At 34.8% G+C, this 20,005-nt stretch overlaps 2 protein-coding genes across 2 annotated transcripts in view; one reads left to right on the forward strand and one right to left on the reverse strand.

Moving 5' to 3' along the window:
- The first annotated feature begins 92 nt into the window (after positions 1–92).
- Positions 93–2,485, forward strand: LOC114254707. Its single transcript, XM_028191663.2, has 2 exons — positions 93–543; positions 1,219–2,485. The coding sequence occupies exon 2, from the start codon at positions 1,336–1,338 to the stop codon at positions 2,317–2,319; it is 984 nt and encodes a 327-aa protein (XP_028047464.1). The 5' UTR covers positions 93–543; positions 1,219–1,335; the 3' UTR covers positions 2,320–2,485.
- Positions 2,486–7,759: 5,274 nt separating this feature from the next.
- The window catches only part of LOC105830325 (G1/S-specific cyclin-D2), a 39,660-nt gene continuing 27,414 nt past the window's right edge, over positions 7,760–20,005 (reverse strand). Inside the window, exons 3-5 of the mRNA XM_036293929.1 lie at positions 19,087–19,249; positions 14,886–15,031; positions 7,760–13,232 (exon numbers count right to left, since the gene is read on the reverse strand). Coding sequence (XP_036149822.1) covers positions 13,008–13,232; positions 14,886–15,031; positions 19,087–19,249 — 534 coding nt within the window. The 3' untranslated portion in view covers positions 7,760–13,007. The remainder of the gene's footprint in view (positions 13,233–14,885; positions 15,032–19,086; positions 19,250–20,005) is intronic.

Raw genomic sequence — 20,005 nt, forward strand, 5'->3', positions numbered from 1 at the left:
TTTTATTAGAACATTTTTTCATTAAACTTTATTTAACAGTTCTGATTTTTAAATTCTGATTTCTTCAAATTTGTTTTATTTAGATTTTATTTAAATAAAAATATTCATTAATTATTTAAAGTATTTTCGTTCTTAATAAGACAAAATTTTAATATGTTAATTACAAAGTTTGTGTGTGTCTTTACGCATGTAAAAATATGTGCATAAGCACATCTTTGAATATTAGAGATGAGAATAAAATAAGCAAAATATATTTGAGCAGTATATAATATGTAACCCACATAAAATTTTGCTTATTTCTTTCTTGCTATATCTAATATATAATAATATGTAAAATATCTCTTTATCCAATATGCTCTCGTAGCAAAATATAAGTACTCGATCCAATATATATTATTTGTTTGTTTCCTTGCTTTCTTCAAAACATTGACGGATACATTCTTCTGACAGCCTTTCGTTAGAACAACAACTTAGTTCCACGAAGATAAAGCAATTCTACATATCTTCTAGAATTAATAATATTCTAGATTTCATCTTAGGCAGGTATTTCAAATTTGCATTATTAGTTTTTGATAGAATTTCTTACACCTATGACTGACATTCTAGGATTAATGAATTAATGTAGAATATTGATGATAATTCACATTTTTTATTCTTAAGTATCAAATATCATTGTATAATAGGAATATTGATACTAATGATTGTGTGAAGAGGGAGGCGTCAATATTTCTGTCAGAATAGTTTTACGTTTAGGTAACCCAAAAATCGCAGAAATCACAGAAATAACCTTAGGTTATAAAAATATTTGATGCATATACTGTCAGTATTACTGATTCAATATCATTGCCCTGATGGAAATATTTTATTGAAAATCTCTCATTTGACCAATTTTATTGAAACTCATTAAATTTATTTTATTATTATTAAACAAAAAATTAATGTTATGAATTTTAATCTTAATTAATTTTAATGCATTTTAATCTTAATCTTAATGAATTTTAATAAATAGGGGTCAATTAAGAGAGAGAGATTTCAGTAAAATATTTCAGTAAAATATTTCAATAATATTTCCATTAGAATAATCAGTATTATTGAAATATTGAAATTATTGTGTAAGGTCTTTATAAAGTATTGTTATACAAAAATTTTCAAATGCAAACTCTTTATTACTATAACTGTTTTAAAACTCATATGCATTACTAATATTTTGAAATATAGAAATCTATTGAATTCGTGGATGCGTAACGGACTGGCATTTATCGGTATCAAAGAGAGGATATTCGAAAAAGGCAGCTAATAGGGATCAAATTATCTTAGAGGAATAGCACTACAAAAATGGACCAAGATCTGTTGAAAAAGCATATATATATATTCCAAGGAATACACAAATACAAAAAGGATACTTGCCCATTATGCACATTAGTAAATATACTGCAAAAAACGTCTTTTCGTCGGGGTTCCCGCATTCCTGAGTTCGTTCTACTGGATAGATTTCCCGAAACTGACGAACTCATTCCTGAAGAATTGTTCAGTCCAAGATGGATTATCGAGTATATGAAGAAAGTGCATGAAATTAATAGTAGAAATAGTATTGCAAAATCTACCAATGATGGATTTGTTTATAAATATAATTCCGACGATGAAGAAGATGAAAAGTCATATGTTTTCTCCAGTAATATGACGCTCGACGAAGATATCATAACTATATGCTATTTATATTGTATTATGAAAACATATGAATATAAAGAATTCCCTCAGGTGATTGAATTAATCGAAAAAATGAAAAAGAAGTACACTATACATGACGGTTTAGATACTTCCAAGCTATCGACAGAACGTGATTCAAAAAAAGTTACCTGGTTCAAAATAGCATATTCTTACCCGAGTATAACATTTTCAATTTTCCATTATGGCATTGTCGATATGCCTTTACCTGTTTGTACAGCATTTTCTAATTTCGATCTCCCTAAAATTTTTAACTTACCACTATTCACTTTAATTGTTCCTGCATTAGATCTTGGTACTCCACTTACGTTGCTTCTGGCTTTCAATGTTTTTACAGATAGTAATAATGAGCGCACACATGAAATAACTTCAGTAGATAAACTCTGGCATTATACATATCAGTTATTTTTTTCTAAAGTCTTTCCTTCAAGCTTAAAATTACAATTATGCGAACAGTGGGGTATTGTGCACCGAGTAGAAAATCAATACAAATATGCTTTTTATTTTAAAGAAACTCATAATGAAGCTGTGGCTTTAATATCACGTTTAAAATCAGACGATCCAGGATTAAAAAATATACTTCGACTTTTATAGATCTGTTTGTGACTTCTCCAGGATTAATATATATGGCTAATTATATCGTCAATTTATGGTAATAGTTTTGTCCGACTAATTAACAAAGTAATTATATATATATATATATTTCAAGAACAAGTATTTTAATAATGTCGTTTTGTTTAGTTTTTTTGATAAACAAAATTTTTTTTAATGTGGAAATTTAAAATATATGTCAATATATAATTTCCTGTCTGAATAATAAAAAATGTATAGTTAATAAATGTATAGTTAACATATAATTAATCGACAATGCATTGCTAACATTACATTAATTTATTTCAAAATTTTGTTTACTAAAAAAAAAACATTCTGTCCTTTGAAAATAATATATTAATGTAATAATCAATAAGATATTTGTTCATTTGAATTTATTATTTTGTAACTATATAGACTAGCATTTTAAATTTCTGTAATATAATTTTTTTAAGTATTTACCTTTTGTGTAATTTTATAACGGCTGAATTTTTTTTTAAATTAAACGTATTCGCCTTTATATACGTAATCAAAGTTTTATGTATTTTATATTGTAAATTATATGTACATTATATTTTAGCCATTATATATTTTTATATATTATACGCATTGTGTAAGTGCAATTAAAACTGTAAAAATAAAACATTTTTTGAAAACTCTAATAAATGGTGACATAAAGAATAATTCTTAGATGTATGTTTATTAAACACTCTTAATATAATATTTATTATGTGTGTACACCAATTAAAAGTAGAATAATAATAGGATAAACAAAACAATTGTCACAAGTCAGATAACATCATAAGAAGTTTTATGCTTTTATTTCTCTCATTCCTATCTATGCCTCGTAGTTAGGTAGAAATAAGATAATTGACGGACATTCTTCAGGATTAAAAATATTCTCCCTAGCAATTTGTCTGGAAAATCAATTACTGATACGTAAGAGTAGTTTTATTGTCGATTGTCTATGAAATATGTTCATTTCATTTGTATTTTGAGATATAACACGTGCAAATTTGTTCGAGAAAATTTCGTCCGGTTTGTCTAAAACAACTTGAAATAATCTTGCTCTATCTATTGTAAATGCAATTGAAAACGATGCTTTTGCAAATATAACATTGATATACATCCGTTCATGTTTTCAAGGAGTTATGCATTTTATTTTATATTTAGTTTTTTTTTGCAGAAAAAGCAAAGATTGGTCTGCGTATCAGACTAGTATTAAATGCGTAATACCATAGAAGAGACAGAAGAGACGAGAAAACAAAAACGTAGATTAATAATACGACAAATTAAGCAAAGTCATACAAGATTAATAAGTCAAGATGAGCTGAAGACATTCGAAATTAATAATTCGAGAAATTGAATTATTGTTAATAATAGATCATGGTGATTTTAGAGAGTACACATTAGATATCAAGCAACATAGTTGATACAAAATTTATAAGCATTTATTAGCTGCTTTATGATGTCGCTACCAATGGTAGCGATCATCGCGTCGTTTTAGGTGTTTTCATCTATCAGCGCCTCTATGTGCACAAAATTTATTACATTAAACTATGTAGTCAAATATTTATGAATCCCGTAGGTAATGTGCATGATTTTTGGGTCTCTTCTATGCTATGTCCACGTTTATTTGGTTCTGTTTCATGCTATACCCGTAAATTTTACAATTATATGCATTCGTATTTTAAATCTGTTTTATGCAAATGTGCATAATCGTGTTCTATAAATGTGCAATACATGATATAAATTTAATTAATTAATTTGATAAAAATTCACTCACCGATTGCTGTCGCTGCTCCTGCTGCTGCTGTTGCTACTGCTACATTCCTTTCCCGGTTCCTTTGCCGCTTTCTGCTGACATCATCCTGCTATTCTCGAACCGCACATTAATAACTATTGCCCGATACTTTATTCGGCACTCCCGATATTACGGATAACGTATCACACACGTACGAGTAAAACGTAAACCGCGTGCGAGAATTTCACTTGGCGCGACTGTTACATTTAGAAAAGTACGGCACGTCAAGACACACTGAACAGAAGTAAATCAATTAATTCGCTCCCAGAGTTTTGTATCTCTGTATGATTAAGTTTCATTATTGGCACTCGCGACATTCTACGTATCCCCTTCGAGCAAATACTTTGCTCGAACGTGCACGCGAACACTTCACTCGAAACCGAACGCACGATGCCGCGCTTTACACATGAATACTATCTCTTTTACGTATAGATCTCACATGGCCCGCGACGACACTCTCACAGTCTCAACATCGTAGCTGCGCACAATTCGAATTCTGAATACGCGAGAGACACACGCGAGACACGCACGAAGTCGACAGAACGTTCGATGCGTCCGATCGGCGCTGGAGCGCGGAGCAACATGGCGACGGCAGCAGCGTACGTACGTGACTCGGCGGTACTCGGCGCTAGTCGGCGCCACTCGGCGCTGCTAGGCGGTTGACCGCCGCGCCTGCGTCGAGTAGCGCCGAGTCACGTACGTACGCCGCTGCCGCCGCCATGTTGCTCCGCGCTCCAGCGCCGGTCGGACGCATCGAACGTTCTGTCGACTTCGTGCGTGTCTCGCGTGTGTCTCTCGCGTATTCAGAATTCGAATTGTGCGCAGCTACGATGTTGAGACTGTGAGAGTGTCGTCGCGAGCCATGTGAGATCGTAACAGAGAACGTAACAGAGGTCGTATGTGTAAAGCGCGGCACCGTGCGTTCAGTTTCGAGTAAAATGTTCGCGTGCGCGTTCGAACAAAGTGTTTGCTCGAAGGAGACGTTCGGTAGATAATCGCGAGTGCCAATTAAAAGTGAAGTACGTGCTACTAGTCGTTGTGCGAGCACGAATTAAATTCTCGAAACGAATTTGTCTCCGTTCATTGTATCTCGGCGCGTAATTTTCATTCAACCGCTTTCCTCGGCCTGCGTTTCCACGAAGTTACGTGACGTCATGCCACTTTCGTGCCGTGTTGATTTTCGCCGCCAATCAGACGAGTCGTCCTTTTTACGTATTTTCTCAAATGTAACGGTCGCGCCAAGTGAAATTCTCGCGCGTGGTTTACGTTTTACTCGTGTGTGATATATTATTCATAATATCGGGAGTGCCGAATAAAGTATCGGGCGATCGTTATTAATGTGCGATTATTATTAATGTGGTTCGAGAACAGCAGGATGATGTCAGCAGAAAGCGGCATCCATGGAGCGACTCGAGGTATTAAATATACACTATTTTTTCAAGTGATACATTTCTTTACCTGCTTTTGTGTTTGAGTTTAGGAATAATATTTATCACATTTTCAGAATCAAAACCGGAAAAGGAATGTAGCAGCAGCAGCAGCAGCATCAGCAGCAGGAGCAGCGACAGCAATCGGTGAGTGAATTTTTATCATGATATGTGGAATAAAATGATATATGTGATAAACGTGATGCGAGATAAAATATTGATTCTGTTCCTTGCTATATCTGTACAGTGTCAGTATTGCACATTTATAGAACACGATTATGCACATTTGCATAAAACAGATTTAAAATATGAATGCATATAATTGTAAACTTTACGAGTATAGCATGAAACAGAACCAAATAAACGTGGACATAGCATAGAAGAGACCCAAAAAGTCATGCACATTACCTACGGGATTTATAGATATTTGACTACATAGTTCACTGTGCACATTTTGTGCACATAGAAGCGCTGATGGATGAAAACAGAGAATATGATAAAATGTGTAAAATGTGCTTTAAAAGTCTTTGCAAGTTTTGTAAACTGACTTATTTGGAGGATTATCCTAATGATTATCCCAAAAATATTATTACAAATGTGATTAAGAAATATATAAATTATACATGTACGATTAATAAACAATCTGATCGTATCACCATATTTATGTTTCGCACGAAAGACGCATGTGTTACTTAACGTGCATCACTTAACAATCAGTGAAATGATGTCATTTCGTAATGATATTTTAACAATTATTTATATATATCAACTTTTAAGTATATCTAAATATCTAAATAAGAGCTACAATGTATTATCAACAATGGTCCATATAATGGTACGTAAGTATGAAATAGACATGACATTTGTGTTCATCTAACCCTGAAAAATATATGATCACATTTGTAAATCTATCAACATGTTTCTTAAGTATATCGTTAGACATATATTATAATAATTGCTTAAACTATAACGATATTTCTAATTTGTGTCCCTATTTTGAACTGCCTGTTATGATCTATTCACCTTCAATTACTTTTTAATTCTCCCTAAATTAAAGAATCCTCTTGTTGCGATACTCATGGCTTTATATCTTATAAAATATAATGCATGAAGTGAGTCAGATTATTCCAAACATTTTATTACACTTGTTGTATAAACGTATCAGTTTATTCTTTAACTCGAACATAAAGATTTCTGAAAAGATGAAGTTATTTTTATGTGAGAAATATGACATTGTGGTGTTAGAAAAAGATGAATATAAGCTTCTTGTTTCGAAAAATATTGTCAGAAAGCTAAGGAGATGATAATAGAAAAGACCAAACGATTCAGACTTGAAAGGTATACTTTCTGTAATATAGACATAAATAAAATTTCTTATTGTATCGTAAATATTTTTCGTATTGTAATTATTGTATTACCCAGATAACCAAACCTATAAAAGCAGAATCTCACAGCAAATCCATAGCCTACTTAATACGGACATGGTAGGCTATGGATTTGCTGCGTGGGATTCTGCTTTTGCAGATTTGGTTATCTGGGATTTTTATTATGCAGCAATAAGACAAGTTATAAAAACTCCAAATTTATTGATCTCCGTCTTTATTTTTTTAAAATAATTTTACACTGCATAAAGAGTACACAATACAGTAATATACGTTATAAGGATAACTATTAAAAGATCCAATACTAATAATTGAAATAATTAAGTGAAAAATTACTAAAAATGAAAAAAAAACGAAAGATGAATTATAGTTTTTCAGACTAATTTTTCTGAACATTGATTTTATTATATTAAATACATTTTAATCTGATAGATAAAAGAAAAAATATTAATATTTAATTTATATAAAAAAAATATTGAGTCAAAACTTTTTTGTAATTAGAAGTATTTAAAAATAAGAATATATTTTATAATTTAAACAATTAATTAAATTAATTTTTAATTATTTTATTACATTTTTTAAATTTAAAGCAAGTTTTAAAAAATCCAAAATGTATTATGACTGTAATTTAACTTTATGTAAATTTAGTAAAACAAACTTTAGAAAAGAAATTGTATTTGATTTAATTTTAACTCTTTTCAACTTTATTAAGTTATTTTTTAACTTTGTTAATTTTTTATTAATATGTGTTAACTTTTTTCTGGTTTTAACGAAGGCAATAATTTGCGTAAATAAAACAGAAATTAAGTAAAAAAAATACGCATAAAAACTTGTATAAAATATCGATGCTTTATTTTCAATCGATTGCGATGCCACGAATATGCATAAGGTATGTACACAGACGTCGGACCATTTTACATAGTACAATTCTCATCTATGCAATTAAAAGAAGTAATTTACATACTAACTTTAAAAATAACGCAATTATTCAATGTCTCGTTTCCCTCTGACTCGGTAAAAAGTACGGTAGGATCAAATACAATATTCAATGAATATCTCGGGTGAAGTGTGATTTGAGGTATATCAGTGTGGTATTCCTTATTGCGCTAATAAAAAAAAAACGAACAAGAAAAAGACAAACAAAAAACTATGCGACTTGACAGATTAGTGAAAAATTTTTGTGAAAAATGTATGGAAAAATATACACGTATCTAACCGAGTTGTGTGTATTTATGTCTACGTGTTTATAATTATAAACGCAAAAAATGAATCACCGATCATGGAGTATGGTTTCCGTGTATGATTTTTGTATATCATACATGGATATTATACTTCCTTACTTATGAGAAACTCCTGAGTTTTTTCAAATGATGATTTTCTTATAAAAATAACAAAAATTTATTTGCTGATTTACGTTCCTACATCGAGCTTCATGCTTAATTTTATTTTGTTCTTCATTTCTTTTCCATACACTGAAAAAAAAGTAATATATCCAATAAGATATGTAATTGCGGGCTGCCAACTACAGATATACTCAATCAATAATATATGCTGTTGCGGTATCAACATTGTACTGCATTAACAGTAAATATTATTGTATTGAGTATTTTATATTGGCAGCCCGTAATTACGTATGTTATTGGTTATATTACTTTTTTTCTGTGTAGGTTTTTTCGTCATGAATTCTAACTTCGGAATTATCGCTAATCTCAGCTTTTCTCAAGAAAGATGTATTATTTTGAACAATAGTCAGAGCCATATTTTTTCTCCTATAGTTAAAAAAACAAAGAATCTTGTCTACGTAAAATTGAAATAACGAGATTAGCAAATAAACAAAATGGATTGAATTACATTATGCTCCATAGTTCGGTTTTCTCTTCAGCGTTTATCGCTTCTATATACAACTCGTTGCTTAAATGCTAAACACTCACATCGCGTTCGCGTTCTGTACTTTTTTCTTCGCGATCAGACAATATCACCGTCTTTTTTAGGAACCTACGACGGATTACGCAGAATTTCTCGGCTCGAGCAAAATTCGACTTGCAGTAATAAATCGATGCGCATAGTGAACAAATATATTGTCTCGTAACACACTCTGCATTACATTAGTTACATATATATACACATATGAATGCAACAAGATAAATGAAATACTATCCCCATTGTTTTCTTAAATATAAAATTCTGCAATTACTAAACCTCAGTTAATAATAAGTAATATCGATGAATTCTTTAATTTGAAAAAAAAAAAAAAAATTCTCTTTCGCAAAATTTCGATAAAGTCGCAATGTTATTCCCTTTTCTTTCCTTCGCGCGATTAAATATTATATAAAATATATAATATATATTTATTAAAATTTTGTTTAAGCCAAAAATAATTTTTCCGTTATACAAGCGAGTGAAATAATACGAATATTTCTTCACTTGCAAAATTTTGTAAGCATTCAGTCATAAAAAAAAAACTACAATATTTTTTCATCAAATTGAATCTTTTCTCGATTTGAAGATTTTACAATGGGGATGGGTTTCTTTTTGCCGAATTGGAATCATGCATTGCGCCCGACGACATCAAATCAAATTTGGATAAAGCCACGTATCGTCGGCGACGTTTGGTACTCGTGCGCCGAGTATCAAAAATAAAAAGAAGCGTGCGAAGAAAAGGAAATAAAAGGAAAAAGATCAGCCACGCAGATCTCCCGCGATATCTTTGTATATTATTCGACTCCGGTTACATTGTACTAGATTTTGGTTAAATTAACGTTACGCAACTAATTAGCTTCCTAATTAGCTTCGTGGCACGTTGGGTACACCCTCTTTGTCTCGCAAAATCCCAATGAAATTCACGCATGAACTTCAGCGAACTTTATATAGTCTTTTAGTATCTTCGTTCTCCTTTAGTCCCTGAGCCGATTCACGCTTGTACGCACGTTCAGACAATTTAGACCGATTCGCGCGAATCGTCTGGAAATCACCAGAACCGTGCAACTTATCGTCCACGTTCCTTATGTCATCTCGAGCCGACTCGTCCAGCGAGAGACTTTACAGTAATATATATAGTTCATGCTGACACGCCTGTCCTTTTTACAGTACACGTGTAGGACATACTAACATTTGCATTTCCACTTGAGCCGACTCGCAACTCTCACGCACGAGAGTCCTCGGAGCCGCACAACACAGACGTGGAACATATAGGAGACGTAGAATTCCGTCTACGCGAAATCGGGTGATCTTCATAGTCGAAAGTCAAGAGTGACAGAATGTTCCGTTCCCGAAACTCTCTTAGCTCCTTATGGAATTGCAAGAGTTTGCGCGGGCACGAAACAACGAAAATTCGATTCCGGCCCTATGAGACCTCTGAGACTCTCATTAAGTACTAATAATAATAAAACTTTAATCTCTACCTTTTAAACCTCGTTCCTCTTTCATCAACGCACACAACAGCACGATTTGTTTCGTCACGTCGCAAATGATGTCTACCCAGACAACACAATGTCCCAAATCGGGATATAAGACGTCTTATGTCATATTTTTTTAAAAATGTCTAAAAAACTTTCAAAAGACATCTTATGTCCCGATTTTGGACATTGTGTTGTCTGGGTATGATCGTAGTAGAACGTATCGCCGTGACGGTATCGCGCGATTGGATTTATTTGCGATCATATAAACATAATTCGAGGATTAAACAATCGTGCAACACCGTCTAAGTAAAATTATCTTTTTTCAGGAGTATCTGAAGAAATCGCACATTCTTCTAGACAATATGCAGTCGACACGACGAACAAACTATTAAATTTCAATTGCTCTTTATCGCAGTTGTTTTTTTCGATAAAATCTTTTCGGGACGAAATTCTTTCGTCATTAAATTGTATCATTCATTTCTAAAAATATCGTTCGCTTTTTCAATTTGTTTCGCTTTATTTTTTCTTTCTTTCCCCCTTAAACTCACACTACATATTAATTCTTAAATTGTACAGTCTATACGTATATACAGCCGACCAACACGTTCACGTAAACGATGGACATGCTTCGAGATTATGTACCGTGGATTATAATATACCAACGACACTTTCTCAAAAGGGAAAAAAAGTCGATTTTTTTTTGGTTTTTCGGTTGATTGTTCTCCTCTTCTCTTTCTTTCTTTTCATTTTCTTTCATTCTTTCCCTTTCGCTTACACACACGCACGTACGCACGCACACTCACAGAGTTGTAATAACACATATATACATTTTACGACTCATTCTTACATTTTGCATTACGTTACGCATACGCGGAAGGGATTGGCGCAACCCTTCTTAGGAACCGAGCGGGATAAGCAAAGTGCTACGCCGTTAATTCTTCGGACATAAAGACTCGCGTCGCTCATCATTTGGATAAACCTTAGTTGAAGTGTGAAACTTTACAAAACTAGATAGAAGTAACCGGACCGCATTTTTCGCGATAAAAAATTCAAGGGATTACAATCTATTTCACATTGTACATCACAGAGACTTTGTTTCCCAGTAGTTTTCTTAGAAATATAAAAACGAATACTATGCCATTAAAAAATATCTGCATGTATTCGTTCCTGAAATATTCACGACTACATTCTGTGCATGTACGTTATCTTTGCTCTTAGAAATTCATTAGAAAGAAAAGAATCAAAGCGTGGTATTTTCAATCGCTACGTAATTTCTAAAAAGAATATTTCTCTTGAATAAACTGTGACATATCAGTTTCTTTAATTAATCATGTAATATCGCGAGCAATACGATCCAAGTATTCCTTGTTTCCTATTAATTGTTACCTCGTACTTTTCCGTTTTTATCGTGCATTCTCTTTGTTTCTTTGCTTTTCATTCTCATCAGTTTATATATTGTATATATAGATAGATACTTTTTTCGATATAATATATATTCGTATTTATTCGTACGCTTATATGCCTATGTATGTACAAAACGCTAAATGACTCTGGATATGACTAAGTAATTTTTTTCTTTTTAATGTTCGCGCGCGCGGAGAACGAGTTCCCCTTCCAACTTATATCATTCCCTTCGTCTTTTTTCGGTAGTTTCTTGTCTCGTTGCCTAAAAGTTAAGTGTATATGCCTATTACGAAATTACAAATGCGTCAAGCGTATTGCATTGCCTTCCCCCAATCAGCACACCTTCCTAATTCCTGCGCTCATCTCTTTTTCTTTGTTTTTCTTATGTTATGTAGGGGCGACACACGTTGGAAATCTCATGCGCACAGGTGATCCTCTCATCTTCTAATATTTTTTCATATCATCTCGAGAACATTTTTAATCGTGGTTTGATTTTCTTCGGTTATTCTCTTTCTAGTTGATATTGCAAACAGTGATTTCGCGATAAAAACATGCATTTATTTGATCATTACCCGAAGCGTTCGTTTCTCGATTAAAGATTAATCAGAAAATCGGCAAGTTAACTGTTCTTTAATTTCCGATTTTTAATTCCGATTTGCAAATCGCGCCAAGATGAACCAATTTCGAAAAATAAATGTTTAAAAATATGATGTAAACGTAAAATACGTGTCGCCGATTAACGCATACGTCAAATAAATATATGTATAATACATAAGACATTGTATAGCCGGACGTAACTATAAAAAATCTAAACTTTGGTTTCAGTTCATCTAGAACATATATGATCTCCGTAATAAATCCAAAAACGTAAAAATTCTCTCTAGCATTATAGGTACGTCCTGTCAATCTCGTATTGAAATAAACCTCATATTCATGATTCAAAATACGTGCGTCTTACGCATATCTTCGGCTCGCGTTGTAATTATCAATAAAACGCAATTAACGAGTAATCAAGTTTGATCTCGAGATTCTTCGGGAGGAGTTTTTTCTCGCTTTGGATGGCAAGCAGCTGATCCTGTGCTACATCTCGCTTCCAAGACATCTTGCCGCTCTTCCACGATTCTTCTTTGCTTTTTCCTTGGTTGTTCTTCATCATCATCATCATTGTCGCTATTTTTCTTTGCTTCCTCCTCTTCCTCGCTGGAAGGTAACTTCTCCTCAGCTGTCAGACTCACCAATGTGTCGGCCCCTACAGAGTGTCCCCCTACTGTGGTTTTCAAAAATGTACATCCCTGACGTCGGTTGGCGTGCCCGCCTTCTCGTGTTCCAGTATCTTCTCCTGACTCGTGTTGTTCGGGTCCCCCAACGGCCTTTGCGATGCGCTCGGGACTCCGGCGCTCATTGTTTGGTGTCCGCTTCCGGTTCCGGAGCTTTCGGTGCTCACGTGAGCGGCCTGCGAGATCATTTCTTCGATCTGCTCTAAACAACCTTGTAAATAATCCTGAAACAAAAAAACCTAGATAAAGATGGTGATCTTGTCATTTATTATTTTACTAATAAGTTTTTTAATAAAACTCCAATCACTTTTAACAATTATATAATATGCATCTCTTGCTTTAAATACTTCTATATACTTTAGATATTTAACAAATTAAAAAAAAATGGATAAAAACGAATTTTGTAGAAAAATATTCTACCAGCCAAACTTTTTAAAAGCTTTTATATTTTCTGCTTTCAAAAGAAAATATAATTGTTTTTGTTTAATAAAATTAAGAACATTATTGTGTTCCAATTTTTTTCTCAAAATTTATCACTCGTTCACGTTCAAATGTGATTCCTATTGTAGATCGTATTCTAAGTTTTTGCTTGTAGGATCAAGCAGATAAAAAAATTAGGCGTTAACCCTATCGAGCTTAAAACTTCAAAAGAAAGCGTCTTTCGCAGCCTGCAGCCTGTGGCCGAGGTCATGAATGAAAGTCCAAGAAGGCCGGATGCCGTCTCGAGGACGGTGTCTTCCTGGCTCTCTCGGGAACCAAACAGACAGATGAGGTCGTTGAAAATATTGCGCTTACGGGTCACGGACCCCATGCAGAGTCCCATTCATTCGCGCGGTTTATTTGTGCTAGGCGTATATGGAGAAAGAAAGGAAGAAGAAAGTAAAGGGAAAAGGAAAGGAGATGAAATGGCGAACCTCGTCGTCTTCGACGGCCGGCGGCATACGGGGCCCGCAGCCGCGTCCGTCGCAGACACTCCGGATCCCCATTTTTTTCCCTTCCCCGCGCTCGTGAACATGTGCCCGGCACCTGCTACTACCCTTCCCGCGCACTTCCCGTCGCGCTTTTTGCGCCCCGCGAAAGTCCGTCTCAACCACGAGACTTGCGAAGGGCAAGTTCCTTCCAGCGTTTCTTGCCCATTTCGTCTTCTCTCCGGCGAGCTCCGAACGCCAGACATCGGCGGCGCGCATTGCAACTAGCCAGAGTCCTTTCCCCTACCATCCCTTTCTTCTTAGACTTGAAAAACTTGAAAATGAGAGAACTTACGTCTCGCGTAGGGAGAGAGGGGGAGAGAGGGGGGGGGGAGAGAGAGAGAGAGAGAGAGAGAGAGAGAGAGAGAGAGAGAGAGAGAGAGAGAGAGAGAGAGAGAGAGAGAGAGAGAAGGGGGGGATAAAAAAAATGTGGCTAAAACTAATATTAAAAATATTCTATTGAATTAATATTTTAAAATAAAATAAAATACACATGTAAAAAAAATATATATATATATATTGTATATATATACGATATACATATATATATGTACGAATATAAATATTAATAAAAATAAATACCGTGAGCAATAAAATTAAGAGCATATAAAATATTGTTTGGTCTCAAAAAACCGCAGACAAATTTTGAAAAATCTATTAGAGAGAAGATAAATTATATTGTATACAAAAAAGATAAAGTTGGAATGTTAATTTTATTATAAAATGTTATATATATATATATATATATATATATATATATAATTAAATAATAATATATTTCAATATTAGTTTTGACTACGCGTGCACTTTTTTTTTCACTCTGCATTATCGCGTCGAACACGTGGGCACATGGTCGCGATCTTCGTCTTCGCGACGTATACATACGCTTCTGATACGCACGTTACTCACCTGTTCGATGGCCGTGATGCGGGTGAGCTCGTGCAGGAGACCGGCTAATCCGTAGCCGCTTTTTCCGGTCCAATCCAATCCGTGTAACGCCGCCGCTACACTCGCGGCTGCGATCATACTCGGTGTGTACATGGAGAACTTGTACTCTGCACAAAACAAAATTATACACTAAAAACAAGCTCGTAAGAGATTTGATACTGTTGCACGCTTCCTATAAATTTCTTTTTTTTTTTCATGTGTAGTCAAGTGATATCGTTTTATTTATGGCAGACGAAACACGCAAAATTACGTAAGACAATAGTATATGGCATGTATTGTTATCTAACTGTAATCAAGGAAAAAGTGAGCCTATTGTATTCGAAAAAGGAGTAAAAAACATCTTGTATTAATATTTAAGTTATATTTGATTAATACCTCAGTTAGAGATGTGAACTATTCAAATATGAATCGAATCAAATCCTGATCAAGATTATCTTTAGATAATGTTTGTGATTTGAATCAGAACTATTCGAAAGTTTCGAATCTAAGATGTTCGGATACAAATAACACATATTTGATAATTTTAGAAAATCGTATATTTAAAATAACTTAATATATTATTCAATACTACATAGTCAATACTATTTTTTTATGTACAATTTTTTTATTATCTATATTAAAATTATACAACAATAGTCACATTGTTAATTAAAAGTTATGTTTCGACGCTTTAATTCAGTTCAATCTGGATAAAATTTTTGTTGAATCGATTCAATTCGATTCGGCATCAGAAAACCTTAATTTACACATCTCTAATTTGAGTTAATAATTGAGTAACAAAAAAAGCACATGATATTGATAATTGCTTTTCGCCAAAAGTCAGCAGTTTTCGAGAGATGTATCTTCTTTAAGGACGATCTTTCTTCTTCAGACTGTTCTTTATCTCGCTTAAGCACATCCCTCATTATTTACCCCAGTTACGATTAACAAACAATCGTGAAGTGGAGAAAAGCGAGGAGATTCTTCAAGTGGAGATTCTCAGATAGTCCTCAAAATTACAGGACAGATTTACGATTTAGGCGGGAATGGGCGGTACAGTGGTGATTCCTTTGTCTAGCGAAACGTCATTTTCATTTCGTCAGAAAGAAAGTTCTAATGTTTCAACACGAGCACGAACGATCCTCGACAGGTCCTCGACGGATGCGGGATATCGTTAACATCTGCGCCGGCGGAGACACCTCCCTGACCGCCATTTTAACGGTACCACGCGATTTTCATAGCGATGTCGCAAAGCCATTACCGGTGGCGTTCTTTATGATCCGAGTTGCGAGAGGAGATAATAATTACACCACCTACATTAGGGTTTCTCTCAAGAATGAAAGATTTACATATTTAAATATCATTAAAAAAATATTAATTAGTATTAAAATTTCGATAACAAAATTAAGATACAATATTGAGTTCAAATTCAAGACTTTAAAAAACGTAAATAAAATGTAATTTTAAAATTTATCTTGTATTTTTAAAAATTATGTTTAATTGTGAATCGCTAGAAATAGAATCGATTAAGAACGTGCACAGTGTGCAGATATACGTTAAAACTAGTTAATAATGGAGTACTGAGAGCATACGGGGAGTGTATGTGTGGAGGAAGGGAGGAAGAGGTTGGGCGCGAAGATAGCCGTGGAATGTGAACATCAGACGAAATTATCGCGTTGCACCAGTACTTGTGCGTACCGAAACTTAATCCGCGCGAGAGCTTGTTTAGCTTACATAATCAAAGTTACACACCTCGCGTCGTAACGACTCACTTCCCGTCGCTCTTGACAATGCGACCGGCGACGGGATTCGCCGCCATCGTGTAAACAAATAGTAACTCACGATTAACATGTCGCCGTACCGAGCTTCGACGGGTAATCCCCTCCGTATGAAACTCCTTCTCTCTCGTTTAATCGTTGTCCACAAATGAATTTCTTTTATAAACGAGTACAAATCTATTACGCGCGTGATCTTAGAAAAAATTATAACATTTCATTCAGAAGCAATTTATAACGATATATAAAATGAGGGGCTAGATATGAAATATTTTAATTATTTCTGCCGTGGGGGGTTTGAACAGAGGCATAGAAAGTAGACAACCTGTCGTTGCGCCGAGTTCACATATTTTTCGCCGTCTGTTTATTCTCTCGGCTGTCGATTTCGCGGAAAATTTGAGATGACTTATTGCCTCGCTTTATATTAAAAAAAAGAGAGAGAGAGAGAGAGAGAGAGAGAAGCGAAGAGCCATCCGAGAGCGGCACTGCCTAGTTTGGTTCGTGAGAAACAATCCAGGATCTTGTCCTGTGTGTTCTCCTGTTTCTCACTCTTTCGTCATCTCTCTCTCTCTCTCTCTCTCTCTCTCTCTCTCTCTCTCTCTCTCTCTATCTGTTTCGAGCCTGCCGATCATATCAACACGAGCAACAGGACCAGCGACGAAGGACGAAAGTCCTCTCCGCGCGCTACCGCTTTTTTGCCATCGTGGTTGTAATAACAACCGACCGACCGATCGACCAATGCAGACTTGCGACTCTTGCGAGACGAATCGAGAAAGAGAGAGAGAGAGAGAGAGAGAAAGGAAGGCGCTAAGAAGAGCGGTTGCATCGGAGAGGGAAGAGGAGAACCGAGGAGATTGGAAAGACACGGAGGGTTACACATCTAGAAACACAACCAGACATTTAAACGTACCTCGATCACGATCTTTCTTATGGTCTCATGTTATCAGTCTGCCTATCTCGTCGTGCACTTCCCGACAGCGGATTTTCTCTCTGTTCTCATTAAGAATCAAGGACAATAGACACGCGTGAGTCACGAAGAATTTACTTATAGTCTAGTCATTGACAAATGAATTTCTGGATCAGATTTAAGAGGACCGAAAAGGGCAGTAGATAAATTTTCTAAATGCTAAATCTTTTTTGTACTTTCAACAATAATTTAAAAAGAAAAATAACTTTAATTAAAAAATAATCTCTCGATTTAAGCTTGTTTCTACCTATCAAAAAAGTTATACATTATCGATTTTAATTGTAAACAGAAAATGTTAAGACTGAATTACTCTCTATTTCTTTATATAAATTTTCAAGTTATTTCAATTTACGTATATTTCTTTTTAAATGAATCTAAATGAATTTAAATGAAACTTAGCTAATTTGGATTTAAAAGATTGTAATACGAGTCGCAGTGATGCACAGGTACGTGCAGAAGACAATGAAAATGCAGTGAAATTCCAATGTCGAATTCCAGAGAAACTGCAGTCATTCACGCCTAACGTGACCGGGCATTTAAACACATATTTATAAAGCCCTTTAAAGGCCTTCCTTATTATCTAATAAAGTGACACTGAAATCTTCCTAACAAAACAGCATTCCATTTGATGACTTTTTAATTTTAAGGAAGTCTCGAGGTATGAGGTTATAACAGGGTGCGAAGTGACCTTTACGGTAGTTTATTACTACTGTTACCTATATTTCTCGATTATAATAAAAATAATATTGATATATATTTATATTATAACGTTTATTGATTATTAGAAGATATCTGTTTCTATCTTTTACTACTGTTGACATGAAAAAAGTCAAGAAAAAAAATTATACCACTTATTTTTTATGGGGCGCGCAACAGGCCTTTAACAGGCCCTTCCTCTCCTCCCTCGGAATTAATGAACGCGAATAGACAGAAAATGTAAATAACCATAATAACTGATTATCCCGAACAATGCGTATTTCGAACTGCACGCATTATTGACGATCTCGTCTGCAAGTATATGCGTGACCTATTTAACAAAGAAAAAGAGAGAAAAGCAAAAGAGGAAAAGGCGAATTGTAGCGACTGTTACGCGATAGTTTCCGTCATCGGTGTGCGTTCTGCGACGTGTACGTTCGAGGCGCATGTTCATTAATGCGTAGGTATGTTAACAATGCACGTCACCGATTGTTAAAGCCACACGTGCGATAGCACTGCAACATGCGTACAAAGGACACTTCGCTCGTTGTCCCCCGCTTAGAAACGTTTGCGACGATATTTAGAAAACCGCAGGTTACACGAATCCATCAATGAAGATCGGAGAACCGTGCGGATGCTTCTTCGATAACAGCAACACCGAGGGAAATTGTTATAATTCCTTGCGACGGCTTGTTAGCAAGTTCTATCGATATATTTTTCAACACATTTAATCGCGTGTTCTCACCTCTGGCGCTGAGAGCGATGAAGGTCTGCGCGTGCCTCCGGACCATCACGGTGTCCCAGGTGCGCGGCATCGACAATCTGCTGAGGATGTGCATTAGGAAGTCACCGGGCGTCACCGCGGATAATTCCCATTTCAACTTGGAGACGACCAGCTGCTCCCACCTCTGCAACAAAGCGAGACAGATGCCGTTCGATTAATACCACGTGATTAATACCATTCTTGCAAAAGGTGCAATGGCCACATTCATCAATTACAGCTATTCACGATTAACAATTTTATGCTGCAAATTCTGGTGAGTTTGTTAGTTTTAAAGGAGCGAAATATGAGAAATGTTATTTTCAGTACAATTATTCAGACTAAAAAATTAACTGACGTAAATATCGATGCAGTCTCGTTAAATTAAAAAGCGGAAATCTAATCTTAAAGGCACATAAATGTATATTAATATAACGAATGTATTAGCGTAATAACTAAATATTTAATTAAATGAATATATTGCGTAACTGCATTATAAATTATTCGCCCTTATGTAATACTTTCTACGGGTTTCCCACCGTTATCAGATATCAGATGTGTATGTTCATTAATAACGCAGTCTTACGAAAGTCGTGAGAGATTCGTCGGAAAACCGTTACATTTTCTACGAAAAGAAAAGGAGCAAATTATTCCGTAGAATAATAAGAAACGTGACTCAAGTGCGTCCCTTTAAACGTGAGAGGACTAAACCTTAAATCTTTAATTGATAATAAACGCACAGGTATGTGACGACAATGGCGACGTCGAAATTCATGCAGCCTTGATCTCTGTTTCGAGTATCGAATATGAAAAAGAGAGAAAGAGAGAGAGAAAGAGAGGGATACCCTCTCTCTACCGAGGTTACTACGTCCGCTCTTTGGAGTGCGTCGTAGTACCCCCGTTC

Source organism: Monomorium pharaonis, chromosome 11 (genome assembly GCF_013373865.1).
Source record: "Monomorium pharaonis isolate MP-MQ-018 chromosome 11, ASM1337386v2, whole genome shotgun sequence".
In the NCBI taxonomy this organism is placed as follows: Eukaryota; Metazoa; Arthropoda; class Insecta; order Hymenoptera; family Formicidae; genus Monomorium; species Monomorium pharaonis.